Source organism: Oncorhynchus nerka, linkage group LG27 (genome assembly GCF_034236695.1).
Source record: "Oncorhynchus nerka isolate Pitt River linkage group LG27, Oner_Uvic_2.0, whole genome shotgun sequence".
Taxonomy (NCBI): domain Eukaryota; kingdom Metazoa; phylum Chordata; class Actinopteri; order Salmoniformes; family Salmonidae; genus Oncorhynchus; species Oncorhynchus nerka.
Genome location: NC_088422.1, coordinates 5,519,419 through 5,537,312, shown reverse-complemented (window position 1 = coordinate 5,537,312; position 17,894 = coordinate 5,519,419). Strand labels below are relative to the sequence as shown.

The 17,894-nt window shown below is 42.7% G+C and overlaps 1 protein-coding gene and 1 pseudogene across 1 annotated transcript; both read left to right on the top strand.

Annotated features, from left to right (window-relative positions):
* The first annotated feature begins 375 nt into the window (after positions 1–375).
* On the top strand, positions 376–2,844 carry LOC135565088 (nucleotide-binding oligomerization domain-containing protein 1-like; annotated as a pseudogene).
* A 69-nt stretch (positions 2,845–2,913) lies between these two features.
* On the top strand, positions 2,914–13,203 carry LOC135565087 (nucleotide-binding oligomerization domain-containing protein 1-like). The gene is made up of 7 exons (XM_065011118.1): positions 2,914–2,921; positions 3,281–3,364; positions 4,157–4,240; positions 5,161–5,244; positions 12,501–12,584; positions 12,736–12,819; positions 13,105–13,203. Exons 1-7 carry the CDS (start codon positions 2,914–2,916, stop codon positions 13,190–13,192), a joined length of 516 nt encoding a protein of 171 aa, XP_064867190.1. The 3' UTR covers positions 13,193–13,203.
* Positions 13,204–17,894: the final 4,691 nt, after the last annotated feature.

Below are 17,894 nucleotides of genomic sequence, written 5' to 3'. Positions count from 1 at the left end.
GTTAACCCACTGTTCCTAGACCAGTTAACCCACTGTTCCTAGACCAGTTAACCCACTGTTCCTAGGCCAGTTAACCCACTGTTCCTGGGCCAGTTAACCCACTGTTCCTAGACCAGTTAACCCACTGTTCCTAGATCAGTTAACCCACTGTTCCTAGACCAGTTAACCCACTGTTCCTAGACCAGTTAACCCACTGTTCCTAGACCAGTTAACCCACTGTTCCTAGACCAGTTTGTTGTTATTAGCTGACTTGGCTGGATAAAACTTTTTTTTTAAATAGCATGTACGTGTTAGTCATTTAGCAGATGCTCTTACCCAGCTAGGTGGGACAACCATATTTAAGTACATTTTCCCTCAGTAAAGTAGCTATTAGCAATGTCCGAGCTTGTAAAGGGGGGGAGTCAAGTGCGAGTGTTTGTTCACCAAAGGCTTCTTTTTTGGGGGGGTGGGTTTCCTATTAAACATGCAATATGTCTTGTCTCGTACCAGGCACTCAAAAATCCTTTAGAGAAGTTGGCAGAGGATGAGTGGGGTCAATTCATGACCCAACTGAACAAGAAATACCCTTCAAACTTCACAGACGATCTGCACAATCAGAGTGTCCTTGAAGTTGTCAAAAACATACTTGTGAGCCTCAATGAGGGGGCTTTCAGGGCCACTGTGAACATCCTGAGGAACATGGATCAGAATGAACTTGCTGATTCACTGCAGAGAGAGGAGGCGGGTATGAATTCTGTGTTTTTGGTTTGATTCAATTACAAGGTCGTTCACTTACTTGATTATACAATCATATCCTTGCACTCATATTCTTTAATATTGGTGCCGTATTTAGCCAATCAATAGTGGAAAATAGTATTTATTTACTTCGTTAAAATATAGAGTATGTTGTTACCAGTCCATATGTTACAGAGTACTGTATTTTTAAATACGAAAAATACATTTTTGTCTTCCAGTCTGTCAGTTCTGTGAGAAGCTACAGCACCAACTGAAACAACAAACATATTTCCTCCCACTATCACTCAGGGAGAGAAGGTTCAAATGCAACAGATGTACACAGACACCTTAATGGAGCTGCTTAGTGACAAGAACGAGAGATTAGGATACATAGAAGGTGTGGATCAACTACTAAGTCAAAAGGAGTTTTTAATGATAAAGCACAGGTCACTTTCATCACGGGCGATGCTGGGACTGGCTTCAACAGTCACAGAGTCTCTGGTCCAAAGGTGAACTGGACACAGGGGCAAGGTTCCTCTTCGCATTTTCCTGCAGACAGTTCAGTGCATTCCAAGAGTCGGAAAAGGTTTCTCTTTGGGATCTCATCTTCAAGCATAACTACACATGCCCAGATGGAGATATGAGAAACAACGTTGTTGAATACATCCTTAAGAACCCAGAGATGGTGATCTTCACATTTGATGGATATGATGAGATCAACAGTAATTTCGATCAGGGAACCGACTATGAGATCTCCTCACCTGAGGAGACAGCACATCCACTAGTGTTGATCAAGAGCCTACACAGTGGGAAGTTACTCAATGGGTCGCAGAAGGTTGTGACAGCTCGAACTGGCACAAAATTCCTGAGTATGTTGGTTCGAAAGAGGGTAATCCTAAAAGGCTTCTCAATTGATCAGTTGCAGAAGTACACTGACCAATATTTGAAAGGAAATGAGCATCAGAAGCTGCTTACTGTCCAAATAAACTCTAACCACCTCCTCCAAAGCCTCTGCCTAATTCCTCTGTTCTGCTGGATTGTCTTTGAGAGTTTCAGTCAATCAGTGGAGATCTTGACAACTTTGGATCGTGGTGTGACCCTAACCAGTATATTCATGGTCCTGGTCAGGGCTTTCTTTATCCGCTCAAATCTCAACATATACACAGAGGCTGGCAGCTGGAAGTTTAGAGCTTTTGCGAAGTTGGCCCATCTCGGGATGGAGAAAGAAAAGTTTGTGTTCAACTTTGATCATTTATCCTCTTGTGGTATTGGAGAAAATGACTTAAAGGTGGGGATCTTAATACCAGCCAGACAATGGAAAAAACTGCAACATTTCAGTTCATGCATCTCACTCTCCAGTCTTTCCTCACTGCTCTCCATCTTGTGCTGGAAGAACAGATGAGTACAAGAGGCATTGTGCAATTCTTTCCACAGTTGCAGAGTCAGCACATTCTTCGTTCGTCATGGAGAAGGGGATCAAAACCTCAAACTAAGAGCAGATCTCAGACCAACGAGCACCATCATTACACCAATCTCTTGTGCGGTCTGCTTTCCAAACGAAACAATTACCTTCAAGAGCCCTTAATGTCTCAACCTTTGTTGAGAAAGAAACAAGAGCTTCTCATTTCTTTTCTCTCAGATAATGTGAAGTTGAATTTCAGAAATGTACCCTGGACAAAATCGATGATGGGATTGCAGTGCGACTGACACACGACATGCTATGGATGCTAAGGTACATCTTTGAAACAAGGAGTGACAAGCTGGCCAAGTTGGCTGCCAAAGGCTTCTCTGCTCAGGTCATTAAGCTCACATACTGTAAAATAGACTCAGTTGACTGTGGAGCGCCTCGCCTTTGTACTGCAGTATCAAAAGGAATTCTACTGTTTAAACCTGGATAACAACAACATTTCAGACTATGGCATTCAACAGCTAACACCATTGTTCAGTAACCTGACCACCTTAAGGTAAAGATGAGTAATCACTTCAGAAATATTATAAAACTATTTCTGGCTGACCCATTCTGTTCTGGATTGGTCAAGCATGACAACAATTGCTCCCCAATAGTTTGCTACTTCCTAACGGTTTGTAATTATGCTATGCAGGCTTTGTGACAATCAAATCCGAGATGAGGGTGTGGCTATATTCACAGATTTAATTTCTGAAGTACAAAGTGTTAAAAGGACTCACGTGAGTACAGACATGTTGCAGTAGAACAATTACATAAATGTTTAAGGGTTGTGCGCAATAAATTTAAAAAATCAAGTTAATTCATTTAAATTTGACTCCACAGGATTCAGAATGTGAATTGAATTTTAATTTAAGGAAGTAGAATTGAATTCCTTTACATTCAAATCAATTAAACTGAGACATGAAACTAGAATTTTGTCTGGAAATAAATCCTTCATTTAAAACTGCATCCTTTTCACAATTTGAAATCAAATTCTAGAATCAAATTAGAATTTATCGGCCATTCTCAATTCAATTGACCCTGACTTTTCACATTTCATGAGATAATCATTTTGATTGTAACTAATTTGCTTGTATTTAAAAAAACAATTCTTACCAGACTTTTCACCAATCATATCACTGACATTGGAGCAAAACACATTGCAAGGATTATTGAAGAGTGCCCCCATTTCCGACGGCTTGCGTATGTATATCATTTTTTGTTTGTTAATAATGTCAAAGACTTACCATTACTGTAACTACCATAAATTGTATTGGTGTCGCTTGGTAAATTAAGATTATAAGAGACGTTGGTGTCGTTTTCAAAGTGCAAAAGCACTTTGCAAAGAGGGAAAAAAATACTGTAAACCTCTTTATAATCTCGCGGTTTGATTTCATTTGAAACTTTTCTTCAACAATGAAGGAATTATGGAGGTGATTGTAGAAATAGGATAAATTGAGCTCAAAGATCAACAGTGGCCTCTTTCAAAACGCACATTGATGACAAAAAGTTTGAATTCAATCAAACGGCAAGATAAAAAAATTGGTTTATAGTTTTTTTTGGCTCTTTGCACAGTGCTTTCTTGCACCTACAAAAATGTTGCCTGTTAAGTTTTGGAATAAAGCTAATACAAGAATGCAACTTCTAAAGTTGCCTTCTCAAACTGTGCACTCAAACTGGGCTCCCGGGTGGGTGCAGTGGTCTAAGACACTGCATCTCAGTGCTAGAGGCGTCACTACAGACCCTGATTTGATTCCAGGCTATATTACAAATGGCCGTGATTGGGAGTCCCATAGAGTGGCTCACAATTGGCCCAGCGTCGTCCGGATTTGGCCGGGGTAGGCTGTCATTGTAAATAAGAATTTCTTTCTTAACTGACATGCCTTGTTAAATAAAAGTAAAATAAACTATAAACAATGTAACATACTGTAAAAGTGTCACCATGATGTTACACAGATACAATTATCTTTAAAAAAAAAAAGTGTTTATTTTTAGACGTGGAAACAACAGAATTACCGGTGAAGGAGGGAGGTACTTGGCTAATGCAATTCAAAGGAGCAAAACCATCTACTATGTGGGGTGACATTTATTATTGTTATAAATAATGATTTGCAGATTAGATTATTTTTGTACCAACATTCTTTTTGAAGTTCCGAAACATTCCTACCTATTGATTCTTGAAGAATATAACTTCCTCTGCCTCATGAGTTTAGTTCAACTGTCTTTCCCCATCAGAACCCAAAATATAAGCTTTTTCAACAAAGCGATATTGTAAACAATTACTTCACAGCCTCACACCATGGTTATATCAATAATGTTGATATCATTGATGGTTATGTCCTTGTATCCATAGCTCTATGAACTTCAGAGTGTTTACATTTCTCCAGCCCCATCCCTCAACTTTTTGACAAAACAGTTATTGATTCAACTGCTGATTTGCAGCTCTAACAAAGTATTGTGAAAATCTCAATTCCATCGTTAAAGCTGGAATCCACATAAGATAAAACAGCGCCTTTGTTCTGGTTTTTATTTGGTAGTTGAAATGGAGGAGAGGAGTATCCGGCAACGTGGTAAAACATCATTGCATTTTTGTTGTTGTAATATCCCAAAGGATGTGGCAGTTTCACCAAGTACGGATTCCATCTTAAGTGTTGATTCTCTATTGATAAGGGGCTCACCCCATAGTCACAGTACCTTCGGAAAGTATTCAGACCCCTTGACTTTTTCCACATTTTGTTACGTTACAGACTTATTCTAAAACGGATTCAATAGTTTTTTTCCCCTCTTCAATCTACACCCAATACCCCATAATAACAAAGCAAAAACAGTTTTTTTTTTAATTGATGCAAAATATATTTAAAAAATATATAAAAAATAATGAAATACTACAACAACAAAAAATTCAAAGTGTGAATACTTTTCCGAATGCACTGTATGGGATTTTAAAAGAGTTGATGCATATTTCTGTTTTTTTTTTGTGCCTTTATTCTCGGCTACAGCATGTGGGGTAACAAAATTGGAGATGAAGGCGCTAAACACTTTGCAGAGGCCATAAGGAACCATCCCAATTTGTCAGCTGTGAGGTTAGATGAACATTTTCACTTGGATCCCATCCTGTTTGTAAATGGTTTGAGATGAATGAATGAAAAGTCTAATAGATTTCAATTGACATTTTTCAGCTAATCAACATAATGTACGGAATATTATGTGTCTGCATGACTTTCAGAGAATAATTCTCATCACTAAGAAGATCAATAAATATAGGCCCCTGATGTAACCGTTCTTTTTTAAAGCAGCATGTGAAAATGTGAAGGGTTTTAGACATACAGTCAGGTCCATAATCACTGGCACCCTTGATAAATTCGCAATTGTAAATGAGAACTTGTTCTCAACTTGCTTACCTGGTTAAATAAAGGTGAAATAAAAATAAATAAATAAATAAATAAAGATGAGCAAAAAACACTGTATAAAATAAATCATACAAATACTATATATATACTATATATACTAAATACTATATTGTAGGCTCATTTTTTTTTTGGGGGGGGGGGGAATTATATTATTTCATAATAATAATCTCAGGGAAAGATATTTTGTTTAATAAGTAATGAAAAAATACTAAAAAAAGATAGTGGTAAAAATAATTGACATATAATCAATATCTTTCAATATCTTTCAATACCTTTCAATATCTTTCAATACCTTTCAATATCTTTCAATACCTTTCAATATCTTTCAATACCTTTCAATATCTTTCAATATCTTTCAATACCTTTCAATACCTTTCAATACCTTTCAATATCTTTCAATACCTTTCAATATCTTTCAATATCTTTCAATACCTTTCAATATCTTTCAATACCTTTCAATATCTTTCAATACCTTTCAATACCTTTCAATACCTTTCAATACCTTTCAATATCTTTCAATACCTTTCAATATCTTTCAATACCTTTCAATATCTTTCAATACCTTTCAATATCTTTCAATACCTTTCAATACCTTTCAATACCTTTCAATACCTCAACTTACGAGGGTAATGGCACTGAACCTTTTTCTTTTTTTTTTCAATTTAAAGTTTTATTAAGTTCTTGTTTTTCAATCAACCAACAAAACACATTCCACATTCACAGATGTGACAGGCTTTAAAAAAATAAAAAGTAAAAAAATAATAATACATTTGAGAAAATTAAAATACAATTAAAATGAATGATAAAGTCAAATAAAAGCATTTATTTTTCTTAATCTATATATTTTCCTTGGTACCTGTATATACATACATACATACATACATACATACATACATACATACATACATACATACATACATACATACATACATACATACATACATACATACATACATACATACATACATACATACATACGCACATATACATACACACACACATACGCACACACATACGCACACGTACTCAAAAACTAAATTAAAATAAAAACACACACACAAACAAAACAACATACCACTTGCAGCAGCACTATCAAGGTTCTTATCAGCTATTTCAAGCATTCGCTGAGACGATGGGCCAATAATTCGTTTTTAGGTTTTACAGTACCTTACACAAAATGTATCTGCGCATTTCCCTAGTCACCCCGTTCACTCTGTCCAGTTTGAAATATAGTTGAATAGTGGGGACCAGAGTCTATCAAACTTGGGCTGTCTCTTGTGGAGGTCATAAGTGAGCTTTTCAAGAGGAAGGAAGTCAACAATCTGGTCAATCCACATTTTAAATGTAGGAGGGGTATTAGAGGCCCACAATAGAAGAATACATTTCTTAGCAAAGTATGTAATAGTCATAAGCAAATTTTCTCTGTCAGGATCAAGAACAAAGTCCTGCTGGGCATTAAGAAGATAGATACATGGGGTCATATCAAACTGTACCTCTAGTATTTTCTGTGCAGCAGTATGTACAGATTACCAGAATCTGGCAATCTCCCTACAGCTCCAAAATACATGCATATAGGTTCCACTTTCAGAGGTACATCTTTTACAGTTAGGAGATATATCTGTTTTCATTCTATGGAGTCTCAAAGGAGTATAATAAAATTTTGTACAAAAATTTGTAATTAGATTCTTTCATTTTTACACTGGTAGAGGAGCAGTATACCTTCTCGCAACCCTCCGCCCATAACTCATCACTAATAGTCAGACCAAGGTCCTTTTCCCAGATTATTTTCAAAGGAGTAAAGGAGGAGCTTCCTTTCTCAGAAAGGAGTCTATAGATGCAAGATATTTTGCCTTTAATGGATTGTGCTGTGACAAGAAGGGTTTCAACTTCATTCAACTGAGTTCTAAACCTCCTCTTGGAGGTAAATGAGGAAATGACATGTCTAATTTGAAGATATTAAAAATAGGATCTTGGCACATCGAATTCACTGCAGAGCTCTTGAAAGGATTTCAGTGTAGTGGTTTTCTGATGAAATAGGTCTGAAAAGGTCCTGATTCCTAGAGTATGCCAAAGATTAAAGTTGGCATCCCTCAGGCTTTTGGCAAGTCTGGGTTGCCTACTATAGGCGAGTGAGAACATATTTGGGAGGAAATGCCCAGGTATTTCTTACAGTCCCTCCACGCTAGTAGGGTGCTGTAAATCACAAAGGATTTCGCTATGTTGCCCACTTCACTAAAGTTATTAATGAATATAATTGAGCTTAAGGGCAATGAACCACAGGATTGGGCTTCTATCTGAATCCACGTTGACTCTTGTCTGTTTGTGATCCATGTTAGCATGTTGCGGATTTGGGCAGACCAGTAGTACAATTGAAGGGAGGGAAGGGCAAGGTCACCTTTAGATTCGGGTTTTGATAAAGTGGAAAACTTGATCCTAGGTTTTTTATTGCCCCATATAAATTTGGTGATGCTTTGGTTAGTTGTTTTGAAGAAGGAAACTGGGAGATAGCATGGGAGCATCTGAAATTAGTAGTTCAGTCTAGGGAGGACGTTCATACGGATTACATTAATTCTTCCTACTAAGCTAATTGGGAGGGAGATCCAGGTTTGGAGATCGTTCTTGATTCGATCCAGGAGTGGAAGATAATTTTCCTTAAAAAGGCTATTCAGATCTGGTGTTATGAAGATCCCGAGGTATTGAAACCCCTGTGTTTTCCATTGGAAAGGACAAAGTGTCTTCATAGAGCTGGTGAGTGTAATATTGAGAGGGCAGACAGTGGATTTGTTAAAATTGATCTTATAACCTGAGAACTTGCCATACTGGGCAATTGTGTCTAAAATGAGAGGGAGGGATTTCTCAGGGTTGGATATGTAGAGCAAGACATCATCCGCGTAAAGCGAAATCTTGTGCTGCAGGCCACCTGCAGAAACACCCATAATACTTGGATTGCTCCTTATCAGCTCTGCCAGAGGCTCCGCCCCCAACAAGTAGAGCAGCGGGGACAGCGAGCACCCTTGTCTTGTGCCCCGTTCCAGAGGGAATCTATCAGAGTTCAGTCCATTAGTAGTCACCATGGCATTTGGATGAGAGTATAGTGATTTGATCCATTTAATAAAATTTGGGCCCATATTGAACTTTTCTAAGACTGAAAACAGAAAGCTCCACTCCATCCTGTCAAACGCCTTCTCAGCATCCAGTGAAGCCAGCAGGACAGGGTCTTTTGTGCGTTTACTTGATCAATAATATCAAAAAGACGGCGAATGTTATCAGAAGAGTATCTGTCTCTAATAAATCCAGTTTGGTCCGCTTTTATTATTTTGGGAAGAAGAGTGTTTAGTCTTATGGCGAGCAATTTGGTAATTATTTTATAGTCGAAACCAACAAGCTTATGGGCCGGAAGGACGAGCAGGATAGGGGGTCCTTGTCCTTTTTAGCAACACTGTAATGCGAGCTGTGTGCATTGAGTCTGGGAGAACTCCGTTTTGCAAAAATCCTCCAGCATTGGCATGAAGATAGGGCTGAGCTGGGGCCAAAAAGCTTTATAGAACTCTCTGGGGAATCCATCTGGGCCTGGGGACTTATTAGGTGGCATGGAGGTAATTGCCTCCAGGATCTCCTCAGGAGTGAAGGGGGAGTTGAGATCTTCCTGGTCGGTCTCTGATAGTTTAGGTAGCGAGATTCCCTCTAGGAAAGAGTGGAGTTCTGCCTCCGTGTGTTTTCTCTCAGAGGTATATAGTTTGCAGTAAAAATCATGAAAAGTTAAATTGATCTTTTTGGGTCATATGTGACCTCGTCCTCTGCTGTTCGGATAGCCATGATTGTACGCTCTGACTGCTCCTTTTTTTTAATTGGTAAGCAAGCAATCTACTGGGCCTATTGCTATACTCATGGTATTTCTGTTTAGTAAAGAAAACTTTTTTTATCTCCTGAGTGTAGTCCAAATTCAGTTTGGCTTTGGCTGCTTTAAGATGACTCCAGGAAGTGCTGTCTAGGGATTGTTTATGTATTTTTTCACAGCATTCCAGCTCCCTCTCAAGATCTAGCCTGTGTGCTTCCATTGCTTTTTTCTTAGAGGAAGCATATGCAATTAGATGACCTCTTAGTGTGGTTTTAGCAGCGTCCCACATTGTGGCCGGAGAAACAGGGGAATCTTTATTGTCTTGTGTGTAGTTGTCTATCCATGTAGTTACTAATGTATGGAACTCGTCATTTGATAGCATGGAGGTGTTGAATTTCCAGCTCTTTGACCTCGGGATGTTTTTGCAGAGGTCAAAGCGGAGGTGGACAAAGGCGTGATCTGAAAGTGCTATGGGTCCGATTGTACAAGTGGCTGAATTTATGAAACTCTTTGGGATAAAATGTAATCTATACGGGAGTAGGTGTTATGGACATTAGAGTAGTATGTATAGTCCATAGATGAGCTATTATCTCTCTCCAGATATCTATCAGCCCCATCTCTTTAGTAAGAGAGTTCAACATCTTTGCAGATCTAGGATTTGTGGTGGGGACTTGAGATGATTTGTCTAGGGTTGGGTTAAGGGTACAATTAAAATCTCCGGCCACCACACCAAAGGAGACACAATGCTCATTGAACAGTGTTATAATTTTTGACATGAAGGCAGGAGTATCTGTGTTAGGGGCGTATATGTTTAATATAGTAATTGGTTGACCATATAGTGACCCAGTTATCAAAATAAATCTCCCCTCCGGATCAGATATGTTTTTGTCTATTATGAATGGAAAATTTTTATGGATAAGTATGGCTGTGTGGCTCTATTGTTTGATTTGAAAGATGAGAAATACACCTGTCCCACCCAAGCTCTGCGGAGTTTGGCATGTTCAGCATCACAGAGGTGTGTTTCTTGTAATAGCGCAATGTCTGCTTTTTCCTTTTTTAGAGCACATAGTATCTTTTTCCGTTTTATTGCATGCCCTAGACCATGGCAGTTCCCTGTCAATAGATTTAAGGTATTAGTCATCGTCATCGAGCAGTAATCGAACTTTAGTGCAAGTCATCGCTGGGTAAAAGTGGATAGTAATTACAGCTGCGTTCACATAAAGGAAAATAAATGGTGTACATAAAATAATAATCTCTGAACACCCCAGCCGAGTTCCCAAACAACTCGACACATCCCGTTGGATCTATTCCCCCCCATATCGGCTATATGTCGTCTTACCTCCTTTAGTAATGGCATTAATCGTGATTTAGTCATTGGTCTGTTTCTCATTGGCCAGGATTGTCTTTCAAAAAAACGTTTTGCCTCTTCGAGTTTTGAAGTGTCGCAAGGCTCCTTGGTGAAGAATCCTGAGCTCGTTTGGGTATTTGAATCCCCTGAAGATGCCTCGGTCAATGGAGTATTTCTTCACTTCGTCAAACTCTCGGCGCTTTCGGCGTATTCCAGCTGACAGGTCCTGGTGTAAAGCGAGTTTGGCGTTTCCCACTGTGATGGTGTTGTTTTTCGCCGCCTGTAGGACTCGTTCCTTGTCGGTGAATCTCAGGAAACGTATGGTGATTGGGCGCGGTGGTTGTCTGGCTGCTGGTGGGGGCCTCAGTGCTCGGTGAGCTCTCTCGAGTTCTATGGGCCTGTCGGTGGGCAGGTGGAGCCACTCGGGAAGTTTGTCTTGCAGGTAGCGGATCAGTGGCATGTTTCCCTCTTCTTTTTCGCCCAGATTGAATAGAACACAATTATTCCTTCGCCCCCTGTTTTCCAGGTCCTCTGTTTTCTCTTCCAGATGCTCGATTTTCTTTTAGCATATGCTATTGTTTCCATGGCATCTGTCAATAAGTTTTCCATGGATAGGATTCGCCCTCTGCCTCGCCCAGGCGCCCGTTTATGGTTATCTTGTTGTTGATGTCAGGCAATGCGTTTTCCAGGATTGTCACCTTGCCCCCTATCGCACTGAGCTGAGAGTTAATGGCATCTAATTTGGTGTTTAGTTCTGTACGTTGGGATCTCAACTCAGAGAGGATGTCTTCGACAGAGTGCGAGGTTGGCATTCGTTGTGCCTCGTGGGGGAGCGGGTTCTCTTGCTCCTGGCTAATGGCGCTAGTTTTTTCTGAAGCTAGCTTCTTCTTGGAGGCTTTTTCCGTCGCTAATACTCGAGTCCGGGTAAAAATGTCACCTGTAGTGTCGCTTTTTGTAGCCGCCATGACTTTTTCTTACTAAAGCTAAATGAGTGTGAACTTGGAATGGAGGTAAGATTAGGAATTGGAAACTACTTGTGCGGAGCCAAGGGTCACGTGATCCCCGCTCCTGAACCTTTTTCTAAAAATGTTTGATCACATTGGAAGGGATCTTAGAACATTCCTCCATACAGAATCTTTCCACATCTTTGATATTCTTTGTCTGCGCTTACGGACTGGCCGTCTTCAATTCAAACCACAGGTTTTCAAATGGGGTTCAAGTACGAAGACTGAGATGGCCATTGCAACATGTTGATGTTGTGGTCCAAATTTTTATTTTTTTTGTTGTGGATTTTGATTAGTGACCGGGGTTATTGTCTTGCTGTGGTCAATTTTAAGCATCTTGGCAGAGGAAACTTTTCTCTGGGTAAAGTTAATGATGCCGTTGACTTTAGCAAAGGGCCCCAGAACCAGTGGAAGCTAAATAGCCCCATAACATCAAAGATCCACCATTATATTTTACAGTATGTATGGGGTTCTTTTCTGCTTATGCATCCTTAATTCAACGCCAAACCCACCACTAGTGGGCGGGCCAAAGAGCTCTTCTTTGCTCAACTTTATCAAGGGTGCCAATAATTTTGGACCTCACTGTAGCTATGCGTATTTGACATGGTATTAGTATGGTAATAGCAAAGATAGACGTCTACCTGAATCATTCATGGTACTGTACTAGCAGTCTGGTCAAAGGTAATTGTGTTGAGTAATAATAATACGAAATATGAACATTAATTGATTTCTCATAAAGCCTTGCCGCCAATGGAATAACATTCATTGGAGGGAGAAGTCTGGCTGCTGCACTCAAAGAGAACACGGTTCTCAAGTGTCTCTGGTAAGAAAATACTCTTCTCTACGCGAACAAAATAAAGTACTAAAATTATCACACAAAAAAAACAAAGTGGAGTAGAGAAAAGACGATCTGAGAGAATTCTTGAAGAAGGTTTTATGTGAAATTGTCTTCGCATTGAATCCCTGATTCATAGGTTGCATGAAAATGAGTTGACAGACGATAATGCAGCAGATTTCGCTGATGTCATAAGGTCCAGTACATCAATACATCAACTCTGGTAAGAAGAAACAAATTCAATTAATTTCAAACTGTCAATCATATTCTAGAATGTATCTACAATTAAAACGACCATGCGTGTAAACCAAGCTGTCAAATGTGAAAAAACAATAGTTTCAGAAGATGGACAACACAAAAGTTCTAAAAGTTTGAGGTACAAATTTAACTATACACTTGAACTTAGAAATTCGGTACTGGAACATAAATATTCTACATTGTTCCAATGTGCTTTCATTGGTTGCCTCCAGTCCTATGGAGAAATGAGAATGGAAATATGTTTCCTCAGGTTCATAAACAACAAGATGACGGTGAATGGAGTCAGGCTACTGGCCAGTTCCCTTCAATACAACCCATCAATTACAATGTTGTGGTGAGACTTCCTTTACATTTGTTGGGCAAACATTGTTCTGAATACAAATTACATAAATAAATATAGCTGCAAGCAGCATTGCCAGGGTTCAAGATGTGGGCCAACTTTGCACCATCAGGACACATTGGGCACATCACCCTAGGATGAGCTACTTCTGTACTCCTTGCCACGCTTGCCAAATATCAGAACTGAACATAAAACAGATCATGAAATACACTTTTTGACGTATTTTGGATTATTAATGATGTTGACTACTTTAAAATGTATTATTCTACAGGACAAGGGACCGACCGGCACCACATTTGGTATACAGCATCTATAGATGCACATCTTCTAACACAATATTTTCCAGGATTCTAGCTCAAACAAAATGGCCACCAATGAGCTTGCATGGATGACTTTTCCTGTCCAACAGCGTAGCCATATAGCCAAACTTAACCATACTTTACGGGTTATCGAGACTCATATCCCTGAGCATGTGCGCCAAAATTTCATCACTCTTGAGTCAAACTGACCAATAATTATAAACGTGCTGGTTATGGTGCCACCTGTGGTCGATCTGAATGTGCTTAGATCTTAGTCTTGACAGTGACTTGAACATTTGTACAAAGTTTTGATACAGTACGAATATCTGTGTTGGAGTCATATGTGCATTTATGTGCCACGCCCACGTGAATATTTATTGGTCGGTAAGCGGCCATGTTGTTTGAGATGCTATCCTGGAAAAACTTTATTTGTGAGAGTTTGGTCCGTAGATACCGATGTATCAAGTTTTGTGCAGATCAGTCATTCGGCGACAGAGGAGTCGTGTTTTAAGAGATTTTCAAAACATTCTAAAAGGTATCATGGTTTTTCGTTAAAATGGAACTGGCAGCATTTTAGTAACATGAAATCTTATTCAAATCTGTTCATATACACCTCCAGGACGAATAGGACACCTTTTATTTATTTATTTATTTTTTATTTACTTTTTCTGACAACACTTAAAAATGGTCATTTTCACATTTTCATACATTCTTAGAATGTTTGGGAATGTTGTATAGCGATACATTATGGGAGAGCGGCCTTCTGTTTGGACAATTAATTGACACCGCAGGCAATAAAACCAAGTAAAAACATCTGTCTCGTCCAGGACCGGAGTCTATGCAGACCAGTGAGGCACAGCCAATCAGAGCTACAGTAGGCTTATATGCAAATAAGCCATTTGCCACATGGGCCTGCCAACATTCACTATGAACTGGACTATGTGTTTACAGGCAGTAGGGCCTGTCATCATTCACTATGAACTGGACTGTGTGTTAACAGGCAGTAGGGCCTGTCATCATTCACTATGAACTGGACTGTGTGTTTACAGGCAGTAGGGCCTGTCATCATTCACTATGAACTGGACTGTGTGTTAACAGGCAGTAGGGCCTGTCATCATTCACTATGAACTGGACTGTGTGTTTACAGGCAGTAGGGCCTGTCATCATTCACTATGAACTGGACTGTGTGTTACAGCAGTAGGGCCTGTCATCATTCACTATGAACTGGACTGTGTGTTTACAGGCAGTAGGGCCTGTCATCATTCACTATGAACTGGACTGTGTGTTTACAGGCAGTAGGGCCTGTCATCATTCACTATGAACTGGACTGTGTGTTTACAGGCAGTAGGGCCTGTCATCATTCACTATGAACTGGACTGTGTGTTTACAGGCAGTAGGGCCTGTCATCATTCACTATGAACTGGACTGTGTGTTTACAGGCAGTAGGGCCTGTCATCATTCACTATGAACTGGACTGTGTGTTACAGCAGTAGAGCCTGTCATCATTCACTATGAACTGGACTGTGTGTTACAGCAGTAGGGCCTGTCATCATTCACTATGAACTGGACTGTGTGTTTACAGGCAGTAGGGCCTGTCATCATTCACTATGAACTGGACTGTGTGTTTACAGGCAGTAGGGCCTGTCATCATTCACTATGAACTGGACTGTGTGTTACAGGCAGTAGGGCCTGTCATCATTCACTATGAACTGGACTGTGTGTTTACAGGCAGTAGGGCTTGTCATCATTCACTATGAACTGGACTGTGTGTTACAGCAGTAGGGCCTGTCATCATTCACTATGAACTGGACTGTGTGTTACAGCAGTAGGGCCTGTTATCATTCACTATGAACTGGACTGTGTGTTTACAGGCAGTAGGGCCTGTCATCATTCAGGGATAGGTGAGATGGGAGGGAGAGATGAGGTGGGAGAGATGGAGGGAGGGAGAGGTGAGAGAGAGAGATGAGAGAGAGAGGAGGTGGGAGGGAGAGGTGAGAGAGAGAGGAGGTGAGAGAGAGGAGGGTGGGAGGGAGAGGTGAGAGAGAGAGGGATAGGTGAGATGGGAGGGAGAGATGAGGTGGGAGGAGGGAGGGAGGGATAGGTGAGATGGGAGGGAGAGATGAGGTGGGAGAGAGGGAGGGAGGGAGAGGTGAGAGAGAGGAGGGGGAGGAGAGGAGAGAGAGAGAGGGAGGTGGGAGAGAGAGGGAGGTGGGAGGGAGAGGTGAGAGAGAGAGGGGAGGTGGGAGAGAGAGGAGGTGGGAGGGAGAGGTGAGAGAGAGAGGAGGTGGGAGGGAGAGGTGAGAGAGAGAGGGATATGTGAGATGGGAGGGAGAGATGAGGTGGGGAGGGAGGGAGGGAGGGATAGGTGAGATGGGAGGGAGAGATGAGGTGGGAGGGAGGGAGAGGTGAGAGAGAGAGGTGAGAGAGAGGGGAGGTGGGAGGGAGAGGTGAGAGAGAGAGGAGGTGGGAGGTGGAGAGAGAGGAGGTGGGAGGGAGAGGAGAGAGAGAGGGATATGTGAGATGGGAGGAGAGATGAGGTGGGAGGGAGAGGTGAGAGAGAGGGGAGGTGGGAGAGAGAGGAGGTGGAGGGAGGAGAGGTGAGAGAGAGAGGGGAGGTGCGAGAGAGAGAGGAGGTGGGAGGGAGAGGTGAGAGAGAGAGGGGAGGTGCGAGAGAGAGGAGGTGGGAGGGAGAGGTGAGAGAGAGAGGGGAGGTGGAGAGAGAGGAGGTGGGAGGGAGAGGTGAGAGAGAGAGGGGAGGTGCGAGAGAGGAGGTGGGAGGGAGAGGTGAGAGAGAGAGGAGGTGGGAGGAGAGGTGAGAGAGAGAGAGGGAGGTGGGAGAGAGAGGAGGTGGGAGGGAGGGAGAGGTGAGAGAGAGGCGGTGGGAGAGAGAGAGGAGGTGGGAGGGAGGGAGGGAGAGGGAGGGGTGAGGCGAGAGGGAGAGGTGAGGTGAGGTGAGGTGGGGAGGGAGAGGTGATAGAGAGGCGGTGGGAGAGAGGAAGTGGAAGGGAAGGGAGGGGTGAGGCGGGAGGGAGGGAGAGGTGAGGTGGGGGGCGGGGGAGGGAGGGAGGAGAAGGTAGGAGAGAGAGAAGAGGTGGGAGGGAGAAAGAGGTGATGTGGGAGGGAGGGAGGGATAGGTGAGATGGGAGGGAGGGAGGGATAGGTGAGAGAGAGAGAGAGAGTAGAGAGAGATGGAGGGAGAGGTGAGAGAGAGAGAGGAGGTGGGAGGGAGAGGTGAGAGAGAGAGGGGAGGTGGGAGGAGATGGAGAGGTGAGAGAGAGAAGAGGTGGGAGGAGAGGTGAGAGATTGAGGGATAGGTGAGATGGGGAGGGAGAGATGAGGTGGGAGGGAGGGATAGGTGAGATGGGAGGGAGAGATGAGGTGGGAGGGAGGGAGGGGGAGGGATAGGTGAGATGGGAGGGAGAGATGAGGTGGGAGAGATGGAGGGAGGGAGAGGTGAGAGAGAGAGGTGAGAGAGAGAGGAGGTGGGAGGGAGAGGTGAGAGAGAGAGGGGAGGTGCGAGAGAGAGGAGGTGGGAGGAGAGGTGAGAGAGAGGGATAGGTGAGATGGGAGGGAGAGATGAGGTGGGAGGGAGGGAGGGAGGGATAGGTGAGATGGGAGGGAGAGATGAGGTGGGAGAGATGGAGGGAGGGAGAGGTGAGAGAGAGAGATGAGAGAGAGGAGGTGGGAGGGAGAGGTGAGAGAGAGAGGGGAGGTGCGAGAGAGAGGAGGTGGGAGGGAGAGGTGAGAGAGAGAGGGATAGGTGAGATGGGAGGGAGAGATGAGGTGGGAGGGAGGGAGGGAGGGATAGGTGAGATGGGAGGAGAGATGAGGTGGGAGAGAGGGAGGGAGGGAGAGGTGAGAGAGAGAGGTGAGAGAGGAGGTGGGAGGAGAGGTGAGAGAGAGAGGGGAGGTGGGAGAGAGAGGAGGTGGGAGGGAGAGGTGAGAGAGAGAGGGAGGTGGGAGAGAGAGGAGGTGGGAGGGAGAGGTGAGAGAGAGAGGAGGTGGGAGGGAGGGTGAGAGAGAGGGATATGTGAGATGGGAGGGAGAGATGAGGTGGGAGGGAGGGAGGGAGGGATAGGTGAGATGGGAGGGAGAGATGAGGTGGGAGAGAGGGAGGGAGGGAGAGGTGAGAGAGAGGTGAGAGAGAGAGGAGGTGGGGAGGGAGAGGGGAGAGAGAGAGGGGAGGTGGGAGAGAGAGGAGGTGGGAGGGAGAGGTGAGAGAGAGAGAGGATATGTGAGATGGGAGGAGAGATGAGGTGGGAGGGAGAGGTGAGAGAGAGGGAGGTGGGAGAGAGAGGAGGTGGGAGGAGGGAGAGGTGAGAGAGAGAGGGGAGGTGCGAGAGAGAGGAGGTGGGAGGGAGAGGTGAGAGAGAGAGGAGGTGCGAGAGAGAGGAGGTGGGA

Bases quoted from the DNA above. Each gene is read 5' to 3' on its own strand.
- LOC135565087 (XM_065011118.1), top strand. The intron at 3,365-4,156 runs GTATGTATATCA...GTTTATTTTTAG, and splicing joins CCCCATTTCCGACGGCTTGC to ACGTGGAAACAACAGAATTA. The intron at 4,241-5,160 runs GTGACATTTATT...TCTCGGCTACAG, and splicing joins AAAACCATCTACTATGTGGG to CATGTGGGGTAACAAAATTG.